This window comes from Dendrobates tinctorius, unplaced genomic scaffold (assembly GCF_039654945.1).
Source record: "Dendrobates tinctorius isolate UK_male_01 unplaced genomic scaffold, ASM3965494v1 ptg000104l, whole genome shotgun sequence".
Classification (NCBI taxonomy): Eukaryota; Metazoa; Chordata; class Amphibia; order Anura; family Dendrobatidae; genus Dendrobates; species Dendrobates tinctorius.
The window spans coordinates 12,903,952-12,931,330 of NW_027361772.1; the positions used below are offsets into that span (position 1 = coordinate 12,903,952).

The 27,379-nt window shown below is 45.1% G+C and overlaps 1 protein-coding gene across 4 annotated transcripts in view; it reads right to left on the minus strand.

The window, feature by feature from the left end:
- The window catches only part of LOC141100346 (patatin-like phospholipase domain-containing protein 6), a 91,301-nt gene that overhangs the window by 8,558 nt on the left and 55,364 nt on the right, over window positions 1-27,379 (minus strand). For 3 of the 4 annotated variants that reach the window (XM_073588762.1, XM_073588763.1, XM_073588761.1), the window contains 15 exons: window positions 27,054-27,185; window positions 25,817-25,940; window positions 25,572-25,685; window positions 14,605-14,668; window positions 12,437-12,547; window positions 12,295-12,358; window positions 11,992-12,160; window positions 11,566-11,748; window positions 11,237-11,355; window positions 10,872-11,028; window positions 10,510-10,626; window positions 10,359-10,428; window positions 10,162-10,278; window positions 9,932-10,080; window positions 7,338-7,490 (listed from right to left, as the gene is read on the minus strand). In XM_073588762.1, coding sequence (XP_073444863.1) covers window positions 7,338-7,490; window positions 9,932-10,080; window positions 10,162-10,278; window positions 10,359-10,428; window positions 10,510-10,626; window positions 10,872-11,028; window positions 11,237-11,355; window positions 11,566-11,748; window positions 11,992-12,160; window positions 12,295-12,358; window positions 12,437-12,547; window positions 14,605-14,668; window positions 25,572-25,685; window positions 25,817-25,940; window positions 27,054-27,185 — 1,843 coding nt within the window. The remainder of the gene's footprint in view (window positions 1-7,337; window positions 7,491-9,931; window positions 10,081-10,161; window positions 10,279-10,358; window positions 10,429-10,509; window positions 10,627-10,871; window positions 11,029-11,236; window positions 11,356-11,565; window positions 11,749-11,991; window positions 12,161-12,294; window positions 12,359-12,436; window positions 12,548-14,604; window positions 14,669-25,571; window positions 25,686-25,816; window positions 25,941-27,053; window positions 27,186-27,379) is intronic. The other variant, XM_073588764.1, reaches the window with a different exon arrangement.

Sequence of the window (27,379 nt, forward strand, 5' to 3'; positions counted from 1 at the left end):
GTTTGCTCTCCTGTCTTTATGTGGGTGTGAACTTGTTGACATGTGGGGTCTTACTTTATCTTTGGGCTAGACTCTACTTGGGGTATTTATATACTCACCCTTTTTGAATAAAATCTGATGACGGTATCTTTTCACCTATGTTATCTTCAGCATTGCTGGTGTCGACCGTATTTACATCTTGGATCGTCATCAACATTCTATGTATTTAGCATCATGGAATAAGTCTGGTGGGAGGTTTGGACATACTATGTCCCTTTATTGTGTAAAATCATAATTGACAACATTTTGATTGGATTTCACCTCCCCATATATTGGTATGGTTCTTCACCATTTTTGGTGCTATCACTATCTTTTTTTGGGCTTGACTTTTTAAATATATATATCTTTGATACCTATACCCGCTTTTGAGTATGTACATTATGAAGATCATATAGGTGCTTTTATGTATTCGACTATTTTCCAGGTGGAGGGCGCTGAGCCATTTAGGCGCCCTGTTTGCCCATTTATCTGGCCAAGTTTGTCACTATAATGTCCTGGATCTCTAAGATATTTCGTCATACCTTGGCTCTATTAGGAGCCTATGAACACTCATATTGTTCATGTAGACTTGGTTCAATATACGCTGTGCATGATGCTCTGACTATATGTCAATCTTTCAGGTAGCCCCTGCGATGGGTGGAATTGCCTGTTGTATACGTGATGATTCATTGGCTTATTAGTTAACACCCCTTTATTAATAATGATCCTTCTGTGCTCTATTGTAATCATCTTATCTGCGCTCGCATAATATGGTTAATTTTGCCATGTGGGCAACCATCTATTTATCGCTCAGCAAGTTACTTTGATATTCTGGAACCTCAATATATTCTCTCTCGTTCTGGCTTCATTAGGAGCCTATGAACATGTATGTTCATTATGCTGATCTTTCTCTTATCTCGGTTCACAATGGGTGTTATGTGACAATTTTGATCATTGCAGTTGTTACTGGCTGCGACGGTACTTTTCGCCGCATCTGTGACAATGTATTGATTATTTTAAAATGTCTCTTACGTGTCTATGACAACTGTTTCCCCTGCGCGCGCGCACTATGGACAAATTTGCATATTTTGCGCTTGCGCACTGTTGATCTTTGAACTTATTAACTTCGTTGTTTGTTACTGTGGCAACTATTTGGTCTTGCGCCTGCGCATTGGAAACTGTACACTTTTGCATGATCTATGCACTATGTACTGATTATCTTTAATAATAACACTGTTTTCTCTGTGCCCACAACAACTATTTCCCCTGCGCATGCGCATTGTGGATAAATTTGCATATTTCTCGTTAGCGCACTGCTGATCATTAAGTTTACTAACTCCTCTGTTTGTCATTGTGGCAACCGTTCGGCCTTGCGCCTGCGCAGTGGAGACTGGACACTTTGCATGATTTAGCAACGCTTCTCCCTGCTACTGTGGCAACCGTTGACCATGCGCCTGCGCAGTGGGGAGCCGATACGTCAGACACTGCTGACCCGGAAAGAATTGTGTGTCACTGACCTTCGTTTCCAGGCTTGAATGTGTGTCCTGGCCTCTGTAGTGATTGCGGCTACACAGGTATTCGGCCGCGGCTGCAATTTATTTTCGCTAATTATTGCATATACTTATTGGACCTTCATTAGACTGACTCTCCAGCCCCTGACGAAGCCACCTTGCGGTGGCGACACGCGTCGGGCACTCCACAAGCTCCCCCCATGTGAGCGATTTTTTATAGGGACATTGCAGGCAGGATTCAGGTTGGGTACTATTTGTTTGGTATTTATCAAATCAAATCAAATTCAATCAAATCAAATTTATTATTATCGCCAAGTACATATTACATATATACAAGGAATTCTTTGTGGCAAAGAGGCAACATAATATATAACAACAGATACAACAAGTAACATCTAACAAGACAGATACAGTATATAGTCTACACATGACGATTTAATTGTTGAACAGAGAGTGGATAGAAGCTGTTCATATGGCGGTTGGTACTGCATTTGGGGACTCTGAAGCGACGTCCTGAAGGGAGTAGTTGGAATGAGGAGTGTCCCGGGTGAGAGGGATCGGATGAAATTTTCAATGCGTGGGATCGAATACTCTTATCATAAAGATCCTGGATTTTAGGCAGGGGGGAACCTATAATTCTCTCTGCTGTTCTGAAAGTCCTTTGTAAGCGGAGTTTGTCATGCGCAGTGGCTCCCCCATACCAGACTATCAGAGAGGAACAAATCACAGATCTGATGACAGCATTAAAGAATAAGATCAGCAGATTCTTAGACAAACCATATCTTTTCAGCTGACGCAGGAAGAACATCCTCTGTTGTGCTTTTCTTATAACAGCATCCACGTTTTTCCCCCATTTAAGATCATGAGAGATGATAACACCAAGGAATTTGGTCTCTGTGACCCTAAGAACCACTTCGTCATGGATGTAGATTGGAAGTATCTCATGTTGATCTTTCCTAAAATCCACAACCATCTCAGAAGTTTTTTAGTGTTGAGTACAAGATTATTGGCTTTACACCAGTCACATATTCTTTCCACCTCACTCCGATACAAGTCTTCAGCATTTCCCCTGATGAGACCAATCAGTGTCATATCATCGGCAAATTTCAAGATTTTTACTGAGTCTGCTGAAGAGATGCAATCATTCGTATAGAGAGAAAACAGTAACGGGGACAAAACACACCCCTGAGGTGCCCCGATGTTTGTGACCGAGGTGTCCGAAGTGAATGGTCCAACTTTTACACTCTGTATCCTCGCTGTCAGGAAGTTATAAATCCACAAGCATAAGTTGAGAGGGACTCCAAGAGCTACCATTTTCTTATGAAGTAAATTCGGATCAATGGTATTGAACGCTGAGCTAAAGTCCATGAAAAGAATCCGGACATATGAGTGCCGTTCATCTGTATGATCCAAAATGTACTTCAGTGCCAGATTGACAGTGTCGTTTGCCGAACGATTCTCCTTTTAGGCAAACTGAAGCGGGTCCCATAGCTTCTGCGTGAATTTTATCAGGTGGGACATCATAATTCATGTCCAGTTATGTGGGCTCTATTATGTCTCAATTTCTCTTTCAGGCCGTTGAATCCTTTTATATGATTGCTTGCATTCTGTCCTGGATTGTATATGGCTCTTGTGTATGGATATAACTATGTTATTGTGAACACCTGTTATCCCCTTTATGGATGTATTAATGCGTTTTGCATATTAATGAGAAACTGATGGGGACTGTTTATAATGCTTTTACAGGTTATTCAGTGTTTCACATGTTTTCAAATGACCATCTTTTTCTGAGCCGCTGTAATTACTCACAACTCCATGGGACTTGTCTTGTTGGCTCCATTATGAGCCTTGTGTGCTTTGCATGTGTCATGACTTTTAGATGTTTTTATATGGTGCAGTCTTTTTGTGTAATTAATAAAATTTATTCATATGGTTGATCCCTGCACTTTGATCAGTAGCTTTTTCTTCATTATAAGCCTTAAATCCAGGAAATTCCTCATGATTAGTACTGATAGCAGGAGTTTATTTTAGAAGCAGCACTTTTCTAAGGGACATATTTACCTTTATCACATAGGGAGTCCCAACAGTGGGAATCGCAGTGTAATAGAACAACATGAACTTTCATATAAGAATATACTGTATGTGGTGGCATCTAATGCAATAATTAATAATCAGCTGTGTAATATTGGTCTTGCGTATATATGCTGGCATATAAGGCTATTTATGGGAGAATAAAAGGCTGCGTGTCAGGAACTGGATTTGTAAGGGTGTGACAGGAGCTGTCACAGGCATCTCCCCCGAAAGACAGCATCTGCAAGAACTGTATTTGAATATGTATCATGATATGGTTTTATTGAATTGTAAGAGTAAAGTGATATGTGAATCTGCATAGAATTCTATAGGCACTAAGTGATGCAGCTAATGTAATGTATTTTGATTTTTTTTATTAATGTATAATGTTATTCATGTATAGTGTGCAGGGAAAGTCTAGACTAGTCTAAGGTATAGCATAGGACATACACTCACTGGCCACTTTATTAGGTACACCTGTCCAACTGTGTGTTAAGACTTAATTTCTAATCAGCCAATCACATTGCGGCAACTCAGTGCATTTAGGCATGTAGACATGGTCAAGACAATCTCCTGCAGTTCAAACCGAGCATCAGTATGGGGAAGAAAGGTGATTTGAGTGCCTTTGAACGTGGCATGATTGTTGGTGCCAGAAGGGCTGGTCTGAGAATTTCAGAAACTGCTGATCTACTGGGATTTTCACACACAACCATCTCTAGGGTTTACAGAGAATGGTCCGAAAAAGAAAAAAAATCCAGTGAGCGGCAGTTCTGTGGCCGGAAATGCCATGTTGATGCCAGAGGTCAGAGGAGAATGGGCAGACTGGTTCGAGCTGATAGAAAGGCAACAGTGACTCAAATTGCCACCCGTTACAACCAAGGTAGGCAGAAGAGCATCTCTGAACGCACAGTGCGTCGAACTTTGAGGCAGATGGGCTACAGCAGCAGAAGACCACACTGGGTACCACTCCTCTCAGCTAAGAACAGGAAACTGAGGCTACAATTTGCACAAGCTCATCGAAATTGGACAGTAGAAGATTGGAAAAACGTTGCCTGGTCTGATGAGTCTCGATTTCTGCTGCGACATTCGGATGGTAGGGTCAGAATTTGGCGTAAACAACATGAAAGCATGGATCCATCCTGCCTTGTATCAACGGTTCAGGCTGGTGGTGGTGGTGTCATGGTGTGGGGAATTTTTTCTGGGCACTCTTTGGGCCCCTTGGTACCAATTGAGCATCGTTGCAACGCCACAGCCTACCTGAGTATTGTTGCTGACCATGTCCATCCCTTTATGACCACAATGTACCCAACATCTGATGGCTACTTTCAGCAGGATAATGCGCCATGTCATAAAGCTCGAATCATCTCAGATTGGTTTCTTGAACATGACAATGAGTTTACTGTACTCAAATGGCCTCCTCAGTCACCAGATCTCAATCCAATGGAGCATCTTTGGGATGTGGTGGAACGGGAGATTCGCATCAGGGATGTGCAGCCGACAAATCTGCGCCAACTGTGTGATGCCATCATGTCAATATGGTCCAAAATCTCTGAGGAAGGCTTCCAGCACCTTGTTGAATCTCTGCCACGAAGAATTGAGGCAGTTCTGAAGGCAAAAGGGGGTCCAACCCCTTACTAGCATGGTGTACCTAATAAAGTGGCCAGTGAGTGTATAGATTACATTAGAAAGGGGGAAATATTCAGTTGTGGGCATATTAGTATAGTTCAGTGTATATGGTTAGAAGATAGTGATAGTTAAGTAGGTGAAAGGTGAATTTTACCCAGCAACAGACTTCAGGGGCAGACAGGTTAAAATACAGTTAAATGTTTGAGGCCAGCACAGTTTGGGATGGGGCAGGGTCAGTTAAGGAGGGGAGCACTTCCTGGTTAGCACAGTAAATTTGGGGTGAGAGATTAAATTGCAAGATAAATAAATTGTTAGCAGCATTCAAGGGCAGAAGGCTGGAGGTCACGAGAAGTGCCCACTGTTTGGGCAGCATGAGAACGTCGGCTCCTGTTTTCTGTGGACATCCCTGCAATATTTGAGGCCTACGACCAGAACTGTGCACTAGAGAGTGTGCCTTATTCCCTTCCAACAAGTGTAAGTCGGACAAAGAGACACGTGAGGGGGATGGGACAGGTCTTATGAGAGCTGCGGAGCTGGAAAGGGTATCTCAGAGGCTGAGGAAGCCATTAAGCGAACATACAGAGAACATAGAAATGTACTGTGCTGTATCATAAGTTGAATAGGGACTGCTAAGTAAAGTTGAACTGTTTGTTATGAAGCCAGTAAACCCTGATTTGTGTGGCTGTTCCTTGTTCCTGGATCGTGGAGACAGCAGAGGCCTGCGGCCTGAATGTGAGAACGCTGCATTGTATACAGAGTGACACTAATGGACTGGGACACTGTTTATTTGTGGCGTGCGAGGGCGTGGGAACACAGCCCATCTCCCATGATTACCGCCCTGCGCACCTTTCAGGTTCATCATGGTATTGGCGGGTGGATAGAGAGAAGAGGGCCCCTGTGCAAGAACAGTATTATGGGCCCATTGCAGTCCAATAGCTCCTCATAATTCACAATTCCACCTGGTTTGGAGGTGGAAATGGGGCCTTTCTACCTCTTGGGCCCCTGTGTGGCTGCCCAGGTTGCACCAATGATATGTCCGCCCCTGTGTCATGAGTCATAACAGCAGGACCCAACCCAGGTAATCTAAGGCATATTGTTGCTTTAGCAATACATTGCCATCAACTTGCAGCTCTGGCCTGATGCCATCCGATATCACTACTGGAACAGATATTCACCGGTCACTTTTGGGATTTAGATCTTTCCTGGCTAGGTTTTGCCCAGCCAGTAATAGCTGTCTGGCCATTTATTGTGGACTTCCCTGGTCACCTCAACATAAATATGTGATCAATAAAGTCTATATCTCGTTCCTGGGGTTAAGGTTAAAGTAGGTAGCCCAAGTGTCAACCTAAGAATAGTCTCTTGATCTGTCCTGCTGTAAGGCTGCTTCCAACATTCTCATGTCTGACTTAGGCTATGTTCACATTATGTTTGGGCCACATATTTGTGGCTCCATCAGGCTTGCCATCTGAAATCCTGAAAAATGGAATTCCAAAAAAGCCCTTCACTATAATGAAGCAAATGTCACTTTGCGCTCAGTCTTGCCTTCCATTCTAGCAGTGTTTATCTTTTTAGGCAGTCCCGTTTTTCAGGGCTTCAACCAGAAGCACCAAAGGAGCCACAAACACGTGGTCCAAAGATAATGTGAATCTGGACCTTGTGTCACTTCTGATTTTTGCTATTTTGTGTACTGGAAACATCCGGATACACTTCTGGGTAGTCTTGGACTAAAATACTAATCGTACTATGGTACTTTATAAAGTGGAAATTTCACCAAATTCCATATTATGATCTGAAAATAGATCTCTTAGACCAGATGTGGTTGGTGTACTTACTTTGAAAATCCATGCCAACATGGCTGTATAGTCCTTTTGGAAACTTTCTCTGTCTAATATCAAAATGAACATTTTAGGAGTCCAGATTCGCATTCAGCTGGTATCTTAAAATGCTCATGTTAATATCAGGATTATACAGCGATTCTACAAAGGATTTCCAAGGTAAGTACACCAGACTTATCAGGTTTAAGAGATATATTTAATAATTTATGCAGTTTACATTATAAAATTCACCTTAAGAGTGGATTGATTATAAAGATTTGTAATGTGTCTGACTTACATATACTTCCTGGAAGCGACGGAATTCTGAGGTGGAGAAGCGCTGCACCGGAGGGGACAGATATTCACAGTAGCCACTGAGCTTCACCATCTCAAGCTGCCGCACACAAGAGACATATGACAAGCGGGACTGCAGCTCTGCCATGTCTGGGATCTAATCATATAAGACATGGAAACATTACAATGTACAAAGAAGCCTTAGATTCTGTCCAGAAAATGCGATCACTGGCCAGTTACGGTCTACCAGACATGTTTTTTTGGTCTTCAATAGAAGATAAAACATTATTTAAATAATTGCTTGACGAACAAGCTTTACCAATACCGTTATTTTCATTTGTTTCCTAATTATCATAAAATGGTCAACGGCTCTGTGGTTAGCACTGTTGACTTGCAGCGAGTCAACATCTGCCAAGTTTGTATGTTCTCCCCATGTTTGTGTGGGTTTCCTCTGGGTTTTCAGGTTCTCTACCACACTCCAAAGACATACTGATAGGGAGATTAGATTGTGAGTCCCAATGGGGACATTGATCATAATGCCTGCAAAAATGCTATGTAATATAATGGCACAATATACCTATAGCATAATAAAATGTACTGGTATTAAACTATGGCTATAAGATAGTTATAACCATCTAAAGATGTCTCTTGGACTATAAAAACAATGTAGAGTTATAAAATAGCGCGTACTACCTGAAAATAGTCAGAGGGGCGGTCCTCATCCCATCCAGAGTCATGCAGTCCTGCAATTACAAAGCAGCTCCCGCAGCATCTGGGGCCCGTGCAGTGAACTGAAGGGGACTGGTCTCAGTTTTATCTCTACTAGCATATGTGTTGGATGCCACTGGAGCTGTATTGTAACATCTCAGTGGCATGGCTCAGGAGGAGTCTGGGATCACCCCCTTGAATTATACAGGTAGCCCATGATGTATTATGACTATTTTTTCTCTTTATGCTCCACGTCCCATTTCAAAGAGTTGCATCAATACAAATCTATGACCATCCAGTATAACGCGATATCTGCAGTTTAAGAATGTTATATTGAATGACAGGTACACTTTAAAAAAGCTCAAAACGCCCTAAAGGATCAAAATGGGCATAAGACATAGGTCTAAAAGCTGATAATATTGTCATTTTCATAGTAATTGATAAAGCACTAATAGCAAAAACTATATTGGGAATGGTTAAACCATTGCCTAGACATATAAAAAAAAACTAGTACAAATCAATATATTCCTTCACTACCAGTGTTCTGTTATGTATTTCCGGTCAAGGATCACACTCCTTGGATATCTCCAGGCTTATTTATTACATGAGACTTGTGATACATTCCAACCAACAAGTTCTTACACTCTATAGTACACACATCAAAGTAGTGAGACCCCTAGAGGCCACATCAACATATAACATATTGCTGCAACCAAGTACTAGATTATTCTAACCCTTATATTTTCTGGATTATTAAATGCTCTGTTCTCTGATGCAACGTGGACCACCATTAGGCTGGTCCTATGGATTGCCCATTCAAATAGTCCTATTGACAGGACACGAACCCAGCAGCTCTTGTGCGTCAGTTGTCATCTCTTCCCTATGAGTTATTCAGCTCGCTGGACAATTCCTTGCTAAACCAGATACTAGTGCATGTGTTGTTTCTGATTGGCTCCACCATGAGTTGAGGCCCTTTTACATTTATCGATGCACCAGCGATCCCAACCAGCGATATGATGCAGTCAGGATCGCTGGTGCATCGCTAAATGGTTGCTAGTGAGCTGCCACACAGGCAGATCTCACAGCGATGCAGCAGCGATCCAGCGGATGATACTTACCTTTCAGACGCGGCGATGAAGACGTCCTCCCGCCCGCGTCCACATGTCACTCGTCGGCGCCACAGGAAGCCCAGCAGGAAGCGCCCAACGAGAAATGGAGCCGGACATTCTCGCGCGATCAGCGATGGACAGCGGGGGAGCCGGTCGGAGGTAAGTATCACACATAGCGATATCGCTATAACGTCACAAAATCAGTGACGTTATAGCGATATTGCTAGCGATATCGCTATGTGTAAAACCCCCTTTACTGATTGGCTCCACCCTGAGCTACTTGCCTTCACACTGTAATCTCCTGATTGAACACCCTACTTAAAACTGGCTTTGCACTTTCATCCTTGCGAGATTATTGAGCTCGCAGCCTTTTGTCAAGCTCTCCTTTTAGCTGCTGCTTCGTTCAAGATTATACTACTGCTACTATGTACCGACCTCTGGCCATTCCCGATTACACAACCTGCTGATCCTCTAACTACATTGCTTCTCCTGTGTACCGACCCCTATTCATAGCTATTCATAGTCATAGTCATCATTCTTAGTCATAGCTATTCCTGACTAAGCTACCTGCCGGTGCTGCCCCTAGTGGTTGCAATACCACTACTCCAACTCAGGCCAGTCCATAACACCTATAGGCTATCCGATCGGAAAGTTCCTGGGTTTAGATTTTATGATTATGTAGGACACTTTATTTTAAGTGATACTTTTGTTATTATAGCTTTGTAAAGCAACCTCTTGAATTTTACCGCATGGAACTATTGGCTACCCAATAATAATTTACCTTCACTTTTGTTCCCCAAGGGTTGATACGATTCCAGAGGAGCCACCATCCTGATAGACTGTCTCCATAATTATATGTATTCCATTCCTCTTGCTGGCCAACATCTACTGCAAGAACTGTGCGTGCCCCCATAGAACGAGCCACATCGGCTAGGATCCGAACAAACGAAAAACTTAAATTTAAAAACTGAAGGATAACTTTTTAATATTTACCTCAAATTCGCTTCTTACCTGGAAGATTATTGACATAGCATCCATCCAGTAAGAGGTGGTCATCTACTGGGTCACATAGAGGAGGAAGATAAGGCATGTAGGAGGTGGTGGCTCGAATGTAGCGCCAAAGTATGCCTAGAGGAGGATAACAAAATCTATTTTTTTGCTGTTTCTATCAAATACACAGCACAGCATGTGGCAGAAGCATCTCATACCTTCTCGGTGAACCCTCATTGAAGAAGAACTGATATCTGTTGTGATACAAAAATATGGCAACCACAGATCCTAATGTAAAAAAAAAAGTTATGTTAGAAGAAGTTTACAAAAAAAGTCTATGAAATGAAATCCAAACAAAAAATATTTTACTTGGATTTGCCGCTGTCCAAAGAGGTGAATCAACGTTGTATTGAATCTAGATCCCGATAACAGGGAGGTGATTGGGTAGGTAAGATCCAGAGCTGTCCTTGGCAAAGAAGACATCATCTGGTGCATAAAAAGTATATAAAAGGGATAAGGAAGATCTATAATTAGAACTATGACCAGAGCTAAAGCATAGGGAAAAAACATGAAAGATTTGGATTTCTAGGTCTCTGATGATCACATGATGCATATGATGCTCATGTCAATTTATACAATTAGTAGGATACTAACCAATCTGAAGTTTTCATCTCCTTCATAAATACTCCTCTCTATGAAAGTTAAACCAATGATTGATAGAAAGTGCTTACCTGTGCCCACATGCTGGTTCTATCTTTAGTTCTACTCCCATCAAGTTCTTCGGCATATACACCACCAACCAAGGCCCCCATGGAAGTTCCCCCCACCATGTCCACTGGAATGCCTGCCTCTTCCAAAGCCTTAATGATACCTACATGAGCAAACCCTCTGAAAACATGAGTAACACAATGAATCTATGAAGCAGCATCTTTCAATCGCAGTTCTCAAAGAACCTCAGTTTTGGTTTGGGAATTTTGTAAAGATTACAGAAGATGATAGAAAACCTATGACCAAAACATGATCAGTAGGGGTTATTTGAGAACTGGCCTTCAGAAAGCCACACAAAGCAGTAAAAAAACTAGACTGATTCACTAACCTGGCTCCACCACCACCTAATACTAAAGCAATGGCATTTCCTGTTAGAGTTCGAGCAAGTCTGGAGAAGTCACTATGAGAGTCAACTTGGTTCTTCAGGATTTTGGAGTAGAATTCCAGCTGAAAGATAATTTGGCTAAACATGAAATTTACAATTTCTATATTTTTATACTTGTGATTCCAAACCTCATCGTTACAATCAAAAAACACAAAATGACACATAAATATATAAAAACTCATTTTTGAAAGCTTCCACTAGAACCATCACTAATAAAGTCTACAAAGATTCGTCTCTACTATTTTAGTCATTTTGAGCTAATTTACTCTTACCATTCTATGTGGTGGTCTCTTTGTGAACAACCTCTTTGGGCCTCGAATATGAAAATGTCCTGAAACCCATGTCCTCAGTTTCAACCATTCTACTGTTCCTGAAGGAGAGGAACCATCCATCCGATGGAGGAGAACAAGCTGTTTGAGAGCTCTAACAGGAGAATTCTCAAGGAACCTTTCTAGCTAGAGATCAACAAGAACATTAGGACTAAGACAGCCATTAGCGATGGTGGTTAACAAAATGGAATATGGACAGCTAAATTCCAAGTCCAGCTAACTATACAATAGTACTAAAATTATTATCAAATACAAAATGGTTGATAAATGAACTCTAGAAATAATGGGGGAGCTCTTCCAGAGAAACACATTCATCTATATAGATCTGGTTTAAGAATAGTGGTCAAATAACTTTTGCTATGCTCTCACCTCACCCAATGATCGCTCTTCTTCCCCTAATCCCACTAGTAAAATACAGTCGGCTTGACGGATGCAGCGTATGGTCCATGGTGTGAGTGAAAACTCCGTTTGGTATAGGACAATACGGTGAAGGTCTTCTTGTTGAGCTAGCCAAGTAGACAACTGACACTCATGGGTGCTACAGAAAAGCGTAATTATATATAACTAAACAGGTATCTTACTTTTGCCCCATCACCATGCCACATCCAGTTTAACACCAACAAACAAGCTATTTGTACACTTGAAACTAAGCAGGGAAGGAACCCCACAAACCTTTCTAAGGCATAGGCTCCAAGCCGTGCCCTGATGATGTCACTTGTAAGAACCAGAGTTGGTCCTAAAAGAGAAGGATTATTAATCTATTAACGCCGACCACCATTAGGTCTATAAACCACTCACCTGCCGAGAGTCTTACCAATGGTATTCATTGCATGTTTGAGCTCGAGGGTGAAAGCAGTGAGAGGTACATTGCTGCTACAGGGTAAAACACATACAGTACCAAGATTGTTGGCAACATTACTAGGATCTAAAAAGGAGAAATAAGAAGGACTTTATCATCTTCTTATGGGTCCTCAACCTTTTGTATCACCTGCTAAGAATCAAAGGTCTTTTATACATGCATTTTTTGTGTTCCCCGCTTTAACAAAATATACACTCACTGGCCACTTTATTAGGTACACCTGTCCAACTGTGTGTTAAGACTTAATTTCTAATCAGCCAATCACATTGCGGCAACTCAGTGCATTTAGGCATGTAGACATGGTCAAGACAATCTCCTGCAGTTCAAACCGAGCATCAGTATGGGGAAGAAAGGTGATTTGAGTGCCTTTGAACGTGGCATGATTGTTGGTGCCAGAAGGGCTGGTCTGAGAATTTCAGAAACTGCTGATCTACTGGGATTTTCACGCACAACCATCTCTAGGGTTTACAGAGAATGGTCCGAAAAAGAAAAAAAATCCAGTGAGCGGCAGTTCTGTGGCCGGAAATGCCATGTTGATGCCAGAGGTCAGAGGAGAATGGGCAGACTGGTTCGAGCTGATAGAAAGGCAACAGTGACTCAAATTGCCACCCGTTACAACCAAGGTAGGCAGAAGAGCATCTCTGAACGCACAGTGCGTCGAACTTTGAGGCAGATGGGCTACAGCAGCAGAAGACCACACTGGGTACCACTCCTCTCAGCTAAGAACAGGAAACTGAGGCTACAATTTGCACAAGCTCATCGAAATTGGACAGTAGAAGATTGGAAAAACGTTGCCTGGTCTGATGAGTCTCGATTTCTGCTGCGACATTCGGATGGTAGGGTCAGAATTTGGCGTAAACAACATGAAAGCATGGATCCATCCTGCCTTGTATCAACGGTTCAGGCTGGTGGTGGTGGTGTCATGGTGTGGGGAATTTTTTCTGGGCACTCTTTGGGCCCCTTGGTACCAATTGAGCATCGTTGCAACGCCACAGCCTACCTGAGTATTGTTGCTGACCATGTCCATCCCTTTATGACCACAATGTACCCAACATCTGATGGCTACTTTCAGCAGGATAATGCGCCATGTCATAAAGCTCGAATCATCTCAGATTGGTTTCTTGAACATGACAATGAGTTTACTGTACTCAAATGGCCTCCTCAGTCACCAGATCTCAATCCAATAGAGCATCTTTGGGATGTGGTGGAACGGGAGATTCGCATCAGGGATGTGCAGCCGACAAATCTGCGCCAACTGTGTGATGCCATCATGTCAATATGGTCCAAAATCTCTAAGGAAGGCTTCCAGCACCTTGTTGAATCTCTGCCACGAAGAATTGAGGCAGTTCTGAAGGCAAAAGGGGGTCCAACCCCTAACTAGCATGGTGTACCTAATAAAGTGGCCAGTGAGTGTATATTCGGTCATTCCAGCAACTCATAAATAATATTAGGTAATGCTTCCAGTGGCCACCTTAAAAACCTTGAATGGTGAAGACCATCTTTCACTTGGCTGAGACGAATAAATTGATGTTCTTGTACACCAACATATGGAGAAAAAATGGGGCAAATTCATTAAACAAAATACCTGAAAAATTCTGGTGCAAATTGTGCTAAGCAGTGACTTTTTACATGTTTTTTCACCTCACTACCTTGACAATTTTTATCATTACATACTGTTGTTTTTGTTCTCCTCCTCCACACATTATGATTTGTATGGCTAGATTAATGGAAATTTTAGGAATTAGATATGGTCACACTTTTCAGGAAATGTTAACCTTTTTAAACAAGGATATTAATGTAATAATAGTGACAACTGAATTAATGGAGCTCATTGTCCTTGAGAATGAAGGAGACGCATGTGTGCTTCTTCTCAATTCACGTTGGGAGACCTAGAAGTTGGACTCTCAGTGCTCAGACCTCCAGCGTTCTTACAGTTATTCCCCTTACTATACATAGGTGATAAATGTTTGTGGGAAAACCCCTTCAAGATGATCATAGGGTCTCCTCACGGGACCCCCAGCAATCAGCTACAGCTGTATTGAGAGAAAAATGATATGCTAATTCTACTACTTTCTCCAACCAGTCTACTTTTCAAAAAAAATAATTCCTACCAATCTGCTCACCTTGTGGTTGCTGTAGGTTTCCCAGGATTTTGTGGCTTAAAATATGAATTAGTCTGGTCACCACCTACAAAGTAAATTCAGAATAGATAAAAACAACAATGTTAAGAGAAAATCCCCCAAAAGTAAAACTAAAGCATTGTGCAGCACCCAGTACAAATTATCACAGCTCACATGGTCTCACATAGACACTGTTTTTCCACTTTATTTTTTGTCCATGCTGTCAGACACTTCTTCCCCTTCTCCATGCGAGTGGCGGTGGTTTATCGTCCTCCAGGACCCTCCCATCAGTTTCTGGATCACTTTGCCACCTGGCTTCCACACTGTCTCTCCTGTGACATCCCCACCCTCATCATGGGAGACGTCCACATCCCCATTGCTCTTCCCCTCTCACCATCTGCTTCTCACCTTTTATCTCTAACCTCCTCTTTCGCCCTCTCGCAGCATACTAACTCCCCCACGCATGAAGACGAAAACTCCTTCGACTTGGTCTTCTCCCGGTTTTGCTCAGTGGATAATTTCACAAACTCCCCTCTCCCACTCTCTGACCACAATCTTCTATCATTCTCTATCAAGAACTGCCATCCCGCCCAAGTCACCCCCACTTTCCACACTTTTAGAAACATACAGGCCATTAACACCAAGAAGAACTTGCAGTCATCGTTGGCCCCTATCTCCTCCCTCTCATGTCCTGATTCTGCACTGAAGCATTACAATGAAACACTTCAAAGTGCCCTGGATGAATTTGCACCTCCTTTACATAGAACAACTAGGCACAGACGGCGACAACCGTGGCACACGCTGCAAACACGCTTCCTACAGCGGTGCTCCAGGTGCGCAGAACATCTGTGGAGAAAATCCAATCTACCCGAAGATTTCATCTATTATAAGTTTATGCTTAAAACATACAACACTGCCCTTCACCTCTCCAAACAAACCTATTTCAACACCCTCATCACCTCACTATATAATAACCTGAAACGTCTCTGACACTTTTCATTCCCTACTTAACCCAAGAGTACATGCCCCAACCACGGAGCTTTGAGCTGACGATCTGGTTAATTATTTCAAAGAACAAAATTGACCATATCCGACAGGAAATTATCTCCCAATCACCTCATACCATGCACTGCCCTCCCTCCCCCACTGCATCTAGCTCACTCTCTGATTTTTGAACCAGTAACAGAAGAAAAAGTAATCAGGCTCCTTGCATCTTCTCACCCTATCACTTGCACCAGTGACCCCATTCCATCACATCTCCTCCAGTCCCTTTCCTCTGCTGCCACCTCTCACCTAACAAAAATATTCAATCTCTCACTCTCTTCCGGTATCTTTCCTTCCTCATTTAAGCATGCCATCATACATCCACTACTTAAAAAAACATCCCTCGACCAAAACTGTGCCACTAACTATAGACCTGTCTCTAATCTTCCCTTCATCTCTAAACTCCTGGAACACCTGGTCCACTCCCATCTTATCCGCTATTTCTCAGATAACTCTCTCCTCGACCCTCTACAATCCGGTTTCCGCTCTCTACACTCTACTGAAACTGCCCTCACTAAAATCTCTAATGATCTTCTAACAGCTAAATCTAATGTTCACTACTCCATGCTAATTGTGACAATTCTGGTCTAATACGTCCAAGAGTGGACCCTCTGGGTCGTGGATCAGGAGCCCCTGGGCCCGAGCACACCTGGTGAAGACCGACCCCTGTACAGGGATCGTTAGGGGCAGGACCGCAGGGGGCAGAACCGCGACAGCCGGTACCAGGAGGGACGGCTCGATGGACAGGCAGGCAGAACAAGGATAGCAGGACGGGATAGCGGAAAATACTGGGCAGGAGTCCACAGGAGGAGGATCGGAGAGGGGGAAACAGGGCAGAGACAGACAGACGGAAGTGGAGCAGGGCACAGAGCACACAGGGGAAAACAGCAGAAGGACAGGCAGGATTCACTAGAGTAGATATGGGGCCGATGAGTGCAGGGAAGTCACACAATCACCAGGCGCCCTCAGAATAGAGCGGACGCCTGATATATCCAGAACCCAGAAGTACGTCCTACAGACCCGCCCCTCAGCGACGCCCCCTACTAGCAGAAGAGAGCGGGGGAACGCGCGTGCGCGGCCTAAGGCCGGCGCGGTTACCCGCAGCAGAGCGGAGACCAGAAGCGGAAGTGCGCGTAGACAGGAGTGCACAGGTGAGGGGACGCTGCGGCGGGCACCGCCGCTGAAGGGGCATCGGCGGGCACGGCCGCCGATGTCACAGTACCCCCCCCATATGTCCTCCCCTTCTGAGGTTGGTCAGAAATCTTTTCATGATAAGGGGGGCATCGACATTCTCTCGGGGCTCCCAGGACCTCTCCTCTGGACCAAAACCCTTCCAGTCGATAAGAAAAAGAGTTTTACCCTTGACCCTTTTCATGGCCAAAATGTCCTTTACTTCAAAGACATCGTCCGAACAAATTGGCGAAGGAGGGGACATGGAGGTTGGTTGGAACCGATTCAGAACTACAGGTTTAAGGAGCGAGACATGGAAGGCGTTAGGGACCCGGAGCGATGCCGGCAATCTCAATTTGTAGGCTACTTCGTTAATGCGCCCAAGTACTTCAAAAGGCCCGATGTATCGAGGACTTAACTTGTAAGCAGGGACTTTTAGGCGGATATGTTTGGTAGAAAGCCAGACTTTGTCCCCGGGATGGTATGGGGGTAGATCCCTTCGTCTCTTGTCTGCGTGTTTCTTAATTCGGATGCTGGCTACCTCGAGCGCCTCCCTGGTCTCCCTCCAAATTTGCGAAAATTCCTTGGCGAGAGTATCTGCTGCAGGAACTCCAGACGATGCGGAAAAGGGCAACGGAACCCCAGGATTTAGCCCAGTTACCACAAAGAACGGCGTCTTGGACGTTGATTCGCTGGGATGATTATTATGAGCGAATTCTGCCCAAGGTAGGAGTGAGACCCAATTATCCTGATGGGCGTTAGAAAAGTGGCGTAAGTAGGTAGTCAAAATTTGATTAATCCGTTCCACTTGGCCATTGGTTTGCGGATGATACGCTGAGGAGAAGTCGAGAGACGTGCCCAGGAGCCGACAGAGAGCCCTCCAGAATCGGGAGGTAAACTGGACCCCTCGATCAGTCACGATTCGTAGAGGAAGACAATGCAGCCTGAAAACCTGGTGGATAAAGATCTCGGCCAACTTCGGAGCAGATGGCAGTCCGGACAAGGGAATGAAGTGGGCCATCTTGGAGAAGCGGTCCGCGACGACTAAGATGGTAGTACATCCAGCAGAGCGAGGCAGATCAGTCACGAAATCCATTGCGATTTGCTGCCAAGGGGCCTCTGGCACAGGCAACGGATGAAGGAGACCGGAGGGCAGAGTCCTTGGAACCTTGTTCTGAGCACAGGTCCTGCAGGAGGCTACAAAGTCCTTTGCGTCCTGGTGGAGAGAGGGCCACCAGTAATACCGGGAGAGAAGCAAAAGGGTCTTCTTAATCCCAACGTGCCCAGCAACCTTGGAGGAATGCCCCCAGCGCAGCACTTCCAGACGTTTGTTCAAAGGAACGAAGGTCTTGCCAGGCGGAAGAGTAGAGAATCTCACAGGAGCCACGGAGATAACTTTAGCCGGCTCGATAATATATGATGGATCCTCCTCCTTTTCAGGTGGCTGCAAGGACCTGGAAAGTGCATCAGCTTTGATGTTCTTACTGCCGGGCCGGAAGTGGAGCTTAAACTCAAAACGGGAAAAATACAGGGCCCACCTGGCTTGTCTGGAGTTGAGTCTCTGGGCAGATTGCAGGTAGGCCAAGTTCTTGTGGTCCGTGAAGATAGTAAAGGGATGCACTGCCCCTTCGAGCAGATATCGCCATTCCTCCAGCGCCATCTTAATGGCCAACAATTCCCGGTCCCCAATGGAGTAGTTGCACTCCGCAGGGGAAAAGGATTTGGAGAAGAACCCGCAGGGGACTAGACGTCCGGATGGAGCCTGTTGGGAAAGGACCGCCCCAGCTCCAGTGGAGGAGGCATCAACTTCCAGGATGAAGGGCCTACTGGCCACTGGGCGGTGTAGGATCGGAGCAGAGGCAAAAGAGCGTTTCAGGGCAAGGAAGGCGTCCTCGGCTTCGGAAGACCAGCCGTTAGACTTCGTCCCCTTACGGGTCAGGACCGTGATGGGCTTGGTGACTGTAGAAAAGTGGGGTACAAACTGTCGGTAATAGTTAGCGAAGCCGAGGAAACGCTGGATGGCCTTTATGCCAACTGGATGAGGCCACTGGAGTACCGCGGACAGCTTCTCCGGATCCATCTTTAGGCAGGAATCCGTGATGATATATCCCAAGAAAGGTAACGCTGTTTGCTCGAAGAGGCACTTCTCAATCTTGGCGTAAAGACGATTTTCTCGAAGGCGCTGCAGGACCATGCGTACACTTCTCCGATGGGAGGAGAGATCGGCCGAGAAAACGAGGATATCATCCAAATACACCACCACGCAGGAATAGAGTAGGTCCCGGAATACCTCGTTTACGAATTCCTGAAACACCGCCGGAGCATTGCAGAGACCGAACGGCATGACCAAGTATTCATAATGGCCGTCCCGAGTATTGAAGGCCGTCTTCCACTCGTCCCCCGCTCGGATTCGGATTAAGTTGTAAGCTCCCCGCAGATCCAACTTCGTGAAGATCCTGGCCCCCTCAGCCGGTCGAAGAGTTCTGGAATCAGCGGGAGCGGGTACCGGTTTTTAACAGTGATGTTGTTCAGGCCCCGGTAATCAATACAGGGTCGCAGGGACCCATCTTTCTTCCGAACGAAGAAGAAACCTGCGCCCGCAGGGGACGAGGATTTCCGGATGAACCCCTTGGCCAGATTCTCCTGTATGTATTCCGTCATAGCCGTGGTCTCTGCTGGGGATAGAGGATAAGTTCTCCCTCTGGGAGGGGTGGCTCCGGGGACCAGGTCGATAGGGCAGTCATAGGAGCGATGAGGTGGTAAGGAGTCCGCCTCCTTTTTGCTGAACACATCAGCATACGTGTGATAGGGTGCGGGAAGGCCCAGAAGGTCGGCAGGCTTCGACCATGGACGGGGACGAGTGAGAGCCCGTAGGCAGTGCTCCTGGCAGGAGTGCCCCCAACGGAGAACTTCCCCAGAGCGCCAGTCAATCACCGGCTTGTGCCGTCTGAGCCAGGGTAGCCCTAGAAGAACAGCATGGGCTAGTTGTGGCAGGACATAAAAGGCTATTCTCTCGAGGTGGAGTGCTCCGATTTGAAGGTCTACTTCGACGGTAACCGTGGTGATGAGTCCGGGTAAAGGTTTACCATCAACGGAGGAAATAGCACGAGGGTTCCTCAATACATTCACCGGGATCCGGAGTTTATCAACCTCCTCCTGGCGGATGAAATTTCCAGCAGCACCCGAGTCCACATACGCCTCCACAGATCCACGCTCCCGACCTGCAATTATCAAAGCTGAAAGGGTAAGGGGGAGAGAGGAATTTTGATCACCTAGGGGGTCCTCTCTTACCTGACCTAGGTGGAGGCATTTCCCGACCTCTCTGGCTTCTCCGGACAAGATCGCACAAAATGGTTGGCCCCTCCGCAGTACAGGCAGAGTCCCTTGGTCATCCTCTCCCTGCGCCGCTGCTCGGACAGTCTGACACGATCAATCTGCATGGGCTCAGGAGCGGTACTAACAGGAGATGCAGGGAAACGATGGACAGGAGCCTGGTACAGCCTAAAGGACCTTCTCTCTCCGACCGCCTCTCGAGCGCGCTCCTGAAAGCGTAGATCAATACGAGTGGCCAGCGAAATAAGGTCCTCCAGAGTGGTGGGAGTGTCTCGCCCGGCAAGCTCATCCTTGATCTTACTGGAGAGGCCTCTCCAAAAGGCTCCCACAAGAGCCTCATTGTTCCACCCCAACTCTGAAGACAGGGTCCGAAAGCGGATGGCGTATTGCCCCACTGTAAGGGAACCCTGGCGGAGGTTAAAAAGGGCCTCCGTGGTGGATGCTAAGCGACCCGGTTCATCGAATACCTTGCGAAAGGTTTCCAAGAAAGTCTGAATGCTTGACACTACGGGGTCATCCCTCTCCCACAAGGGATTCACCCAGGACAGGGCCTCACCCTCGAGATGGGACACAATGAACGCCACCTTGGCGCGGTCAGTAGGATACTGAAGGGGGGCTAGCTCAAAGTGTAGCCTGCATTGATTCAGAAAACCCCGGCATAACTTAGGGTCTCCGCTGTACCTGGGGGGTTTACCCAGACGGGGAGACGGGGCAGAGACTACGTCTCGGGGGGATGTTGCTGCGGCTGCAGAGGATTGCAGAGCAAGCAATCGATCATCCACGGATGCCATGTAACTTAAGATGTGGGATTGAGCGTCGCGCTGCTGCGCGAGCTCCTGCTGGAGGCTGACCAGGAGGGGGGCGTGCCCGGGGTCTGAGGTCTGCAGGGCGGATAGCCGGGTGTCCATAGACTTCATAAAGGACATTATCCGGGTCTGATTTTCTCGAAGGAAAAGTAATTCCTTTTGTGTAGCGGCCGCGGCACCGGCGGGATCCATGGCCTGGTGATACTGTGACAATTCTGGTCTAATACGTCCAAGAGTGGACCCTCTGGGTCGTGGATCAGGAGCCCCTGGGCCGAGCACACCTGGTGAAGACCGACCCCTGTACAGGGATCGTTAGGGGCAGGACCGCAGGGGGCAGAACCGCGACAGCCGGTACCAGGAGGGACGGCTCGATGGACAGGCAGGCAGAACAAGGATAGCAGGACGGGATAGTGGAAAATACTGGGCAGGAGTCCACAGGAGGAGGATCGGAGAGGGGGAAACAGGGCAGAGACAGACAGACGGAAGTGGAGCAGGGCACAGAGCACACAGGGGAAAACAGCAGAAGGACAGGCAGGATTCACTAGAGTAGATATGGGGCCGATGAGTGCAGGGAAGTCACACAATCACCAGGCGCCCTCAGAATAGAGCGGACGCCTGATATATCCAGAACCCGGAAGTACGTCCTACAGACCCGCCCCTCAGCGACGCCCCCTACTAGCAGAAGAGAGCAGGGGAACGCGCGTGCGCGGCCTAAGGCCGGCGCGGTTACCCGCAGCAGAGCGGAGACCAGAGCGGAAGTGCGCGTGGACAGGAGTGCGCAGGTGAGGGGACGCTGCGGCGGGCACCGCCGCTGAAGGGGCATCGGCGGGCACGGCCGCCGATGTCACACTAATTCTCTTGGATCTCTCCACAGAATTTGACACTGTGGATCATCAGCTCCTCCTCACTATGCTCCGTTCCATTGGCCTCAAAAGGACACCGTTCTCTCTTGGTTCTCCTCCTATCTCTTTGACCGCTCCTTTACTGTATCTTTTGCTGGCTCCTCCTCCTCTCATCTTCCCCTTACTGTTAGGGTTCCTCAAGGATCGGTTCTAGGCCCTCTCCTCTTCTCTTTGTACACCGCCCCTATTGGTCAAACAATCAGTAGATTTGGGTTCCAGTACCATCTCTATGCTGATGACACTCAACTATACACTTCTTCTCCTGATATCACGCCTGCCTTTTTGGAAAACCCCAGTGATTGTCTTACCACTGTCCTTCCTCTATCTAAAACTGAACCTGTCAAAAACTGAACTCCTAGTGTTTCCTCCCTCTACTAACCTACCTATGCCCGTCATTGCCATTTCCGTGTGTGGTTCCATCATTACTGCCCAGCAACATGCTCGCTGTCGAGTGGTCATACTTGATTCAGAACTTTCATTCACCCCCCACATCCGATCATTGGCTCGCTCTTGTTATCTGCAACTCAAAAACTTTTCTAGAATTCGACCCTTTCTTACTTTCGACTCTGCAAAAACCTTTACTGTTTCTCTTATTCATTCTCGTCTGGACTATTGTAACTCTCTACTAATTGGTCTCCCTCACCAAACTCTCCCCACTCCAACCTGTCCTGAATGCTGCAGCTAGGATCATATTCCTCACCAATCGCTATACCGATGCCTATACCTTGTGCCAGTCCTTACACTGGTTACCCATCCACTCCAGAATCCAGTACAAACTTATTACCCTCACCCACAAAGCCCTCCATGGCTCAGCACCACCTTACATCTCCTCCTTAGTCTCAGCCTACCACCCTACCCGTGCCCTCCGTTCTGCTAACAACCTGAAGTTAACATCCTCAATAATCAGAACCTCCCACTCCCGTCTCCAAGACTTTTCAGGTGCAGCGCCAATTCTTTGGAATGCACTACCCAGGCTAGTACGATTAATCCCCAATCCCCACAGTTTCAAGCATGCCTTAAAAACGCATTTGTTCAGACTGGTCTATCGCCTCAACGCATTAACCTAAATATCCCTGTGTGGCTCATTTCAAAATTTTTTACCAAAACCAGGTTCCTCGCATCATGTTCTCACATGCTTTTTGCATTTAATAGCCCTCTGTGTCTGTACTGTTACATATTTAGACTGTTAAATGGTTCATGCAGCAACAGGAACAACCTGATTCTTACACTAGGGATGGTCCAAACAATAAAAGCAATTGTTACCATCCACCTTTCGCATCTCCCCTTTTTCCTTATAGATTGTAAGCTTGCGAGCAGGGCCTCATTCCTCTTGGTATCTGTTTTGATCTATGTGATTATTGTTATGCTGTAATGTCTATCGTCTATACAAGTCCCCTCTGTAATGCAAAGTGCTGCGGAATATGTTGGCGATCTAGAAATAAATTATTATTATTATTGTCCAGAATATCTGCAGCGTTTAACAGTTCAAGTAAGTTGGATTTGATTTCATGAAAAAAAACTCTTGCTCACGGTGCATTTAAAAACACTGTTGAACTGTGCGTTTGTGCTACACTTTTTCCCTATAGTCTTCCATGGGAAGAATGAAAACATGCATGAAAAAACGTGCTTAAGTTCAGAATTTTAGCTCTAAAACTACACAATACACAAAACCTTCTGTGTCAAGTCTGCACCAAAAAAAGGACATCAAGTCTGACCCATAACTATACCCAGACAAGGATGAAATATGTTTAATTACATTGCTCCTTCCTTTTGTTTTTACGGGAGATTAGTTTCATCAGTGGTGCCTTTCAGTAGCTTATCCCTAGTTTCCTCCTATTCATCCATTTTTCACTACCACTCTGGAAGGAAACTGATGTAACAGAGCTGATCTCACAGTTTTCTGTGTGATCGTTCACACAATAGATACGCATTCATTGTTAGGCTGGACCTTTCATGGACCCACACCTAAAAATGTTGCGTGTTGCCTTTTTTTCTGATCTGGCTATATTTTTGCAATGGAAACTGGTTAAAAAAAAAAAAAAAGTCTGATTGCATCAGTTCTAACATCAATTGATCCTGATGCTACTGATAAATAGAAACATGGCTTTTTTTCTTTCTCCTAATTGAAAATCACAGGTAAACTTATCTAAAGGGTAACGTTTCTTTTTGTGAAGAGAGACAAGCCAGGCCAGGCATGTGAGAGTGAGAAGACTTATAGGCCATGCATGTTTATATGGGAAATTAAATATACAAATAGTCTCTTCGGAGAGGAAGAGAACTTGAACTCCAGCGCCACCTATTGGAAGTAGTGATCCTAAAAGTCAATATCGATCCTTCAACTAACCTTGCAATATGACTTAGGGTCACTCTCCACAAGGAGAAACGGTACCCCTTAGGCTACTTTCACACATCAGTTTTTTGCCGTCAGGCAGGATCCGGCTATTTTTAGAAAAAACGGATCCGGCGTAAATTTTGGAGAACTGTAGAAACGGATCCGTTTTTCTGCCGGATCCGTCTAGCAGGTTATATCTGTTTCCTGGGGGGCTGGCCAATTGGATCTGAGCATGCGCAGACTTAAAAAAAACAGATCCGGTGGCTGGATCCGTCTTTTTCTGGATCCGGAGCATTCTGGCGCCCATAGACTTTCATGTGGCAAAAAGCCAGAAGCGTCGGATCCGGCGCTTCCGGCTTTTTCGCCGGAGACAAAAAACGTTACAGTAGCCGTTTTTTCCAGACGCCGGAACGAGACAAATAGCCGGATCCGGCAAAAAACGGACGAACCGCAATGCCCTCCGGCGCTAATACAAGTCAATGGGGAAAAACCGGATCCGGCATTGCATTTCGCCGGATCCGGTTTTACAAAAAAAAGCCGGATCTCGCCTGACGGCGCAAAACGGATGTGTGAAAGAGGCCTTATACCCCAGTTCAGATCCTCTCACCTAGCAAAATCAGATCTCTTACCTTGCACTGATGAGAGGCAATCACCCCAAAACATTGTCTGCAAATTGAGATTCTGGTTTGGCTTTTATCCTAAGTTATATCGCAAGGCTCACTGAAGGATCGATATTGGCTTTTAGGATTGCTACTTCCTATTGGTGGTGCTAGAGATCAAGTCCTCTTCCTCGGAAGAGCAATCATTCATCTTACTGCTATTTTTGGTATATGGACATCTTAAGAGCAGTGATTTGTTTATTTCTCCTAGGGATCCTATGGACAGCGTCCCTGTATAACATAATGTGCTGCTTTCCATGGGGTCCTTAGGTTGTAAGCCTTGAGGAGCAGATGGAAAGAACAGTTTAGAATTTATTTAGGTTACAAATTCCTTATGAAACTTCTGAAGGCTTTTAGGAGACTATCGCTACCTAGACTCAGAGCTTCCTGCCCTATAGGGGGCGGAGTGCTTCTGATTGAGTGACAATGCAGACCAGCAGCATGGCAGTGCCACTAGCACGAAATTTGCACTCTCTACTGCAGCAAACAGAGGCAGCATCAGAAGAGCGAAGGGCTACTGAAGCAGAAAAGACCCTTAGTGTCTATGAGATCTGTTGGAAACAGCTTGTAAGTGCTGAGCTCCGTGCCTAGGAGACCGGCCACTGCTGATAAACTGCAGATGTGGCCGGTAATATAGCCAACAAGCAGCACACCATGTCTTTTTGCAATTTTACCCATTTAAACACTTGAGAATAACCCTTTAATTGTAGCTGAATGTCATCACCTGCGGGTATCTCCTTTTGATATAAGACAAAACCCCATCCGGCAGTTTTGCCAGTTCAGAATCTCGTACTGCATGGACTGACGTCGCTCGGGGTCGATGGGTTAAAGCCTCAACCTGAAATTATAGTTAAGAGAAAAGTAAGAAGGGAAAAAATAATTTTATAGTGAAGGGTGACTTATAGCTAAAGTAAGAGGTTATTCAATGTGGTGAATGATTATATTAATTACAGAGTCTCTGAGTCATACCATGCCAATCAGTTCCCCTCGTCCGTGCTCCCCCACCACATGTGTCTTCCCTTCTGGGTCCGGGATCACCGACCGGAGGCGACCATTCAATGTAATGTATGTGCAGTCTGAAGGATCTCCCTTACTATAGAAGACACCTTGGTTATTAGAATAAGAGTATAGTGAGCAATGAAGACAGAGGTGTACCTAACATTGAAGCAAGGAACATCTTAACCCTTTATATTATCAGAAAATTACCTATTGAAAATAGGTTTTTGTGTTAAAAGTATTTTTAAAATTTTGCTTCCTGTATCTCAGTCTGTATTAAAAAGAAAAATCTTCCAATTTTCAAGAAACGCACATGTACATTAGTTGCAATAGACTCTGACCCTATTTTTTTTTAAAAAAAAAAGGCATCTAATGAGCATGTGCAATGTTCATAGTGCAGGAAGGAGGATGCAAGGTCAGCTGTGACATCACCTATAGTGAACGACCGATCCTGTGTTATCCGCGGTGTATAGAGGTGTTATCGGTCATTGTAATCCTGCCTCTGCTGATAAAGAAACTGCTGTAAACTCTTCCTGAAATGTGTCAAAAATAGCCCCAGTGGCCAGTGTGAGAATTGCAAGCTTAGTAATTGTGTTCTAAAATAATAATCGCGATGTGAAAAAAAAATTGCCAAAATGTAAAACAAACAAAAAAAAAATTTATGCGCCATAAAAACCGGATATAATAGATCATTTTCTGATGATAGTGTCCCTTTATAGAGTCTGAATCTAAAAGTATTCTTATCAAGTAACAGCCTAGTGAGGCACAAGTATGCAGTGTATGAGTGTAATGTATATGCATGTATATGTGCCTATACGTGTGTACAATATAAATGTACTGTGTGTGTATAGGATATTGTTGTTCCTTATGTGCATGGTATAGAGCTACAAGTGTTGGTCGAGTAGTACAATTTATGTATAGTAAAGCGGTACTATGTATGTGTACTGTATAACAGTATAGTGATATGTGTGGTATAGCGGTACAATTATTGTGTAAGGCAATACTATTTATGTTTATGATAAAGTGGTCCTGTTCATGTGTATAGCATATCAGTAATATTGCTGTGTATCCTTGCGTGTGGTATACCAGCACTATGTTGCTGTACGGTATTGTATACTATTTATGTGCATATGGGAACCCCCTTTAACACTTTAGGGACTACTGAGAAAATGAAAGCTGAGCTATGCCTGTCATCTGATTTTATTCTCACCCGTAAAGTTCTTTGCCAGCCTCCACCCCTATCCAATCAATGGCAAAATCCACCTGCCTCACAAATGGCGAGACACGACGAGCCACAGAATGTGCCACAGAGAGAAGAACATGGGGATGAGAACGGAGAATCCTAAAACATAGAGCAGTGGAATCGATCATTGAGACCTCGGCTCGTCAAAGGAATAAAGTTGCAGAAATTCTGACTTTAATAATTCTAAAAGAAAAATATGAACTGATGGAGACATAGAAATCAACTAATATGGTGCATACATCCATTAGGACAGTAGGAACATTTCCAAGTCAAATACAGTGCTCAGCATAAAT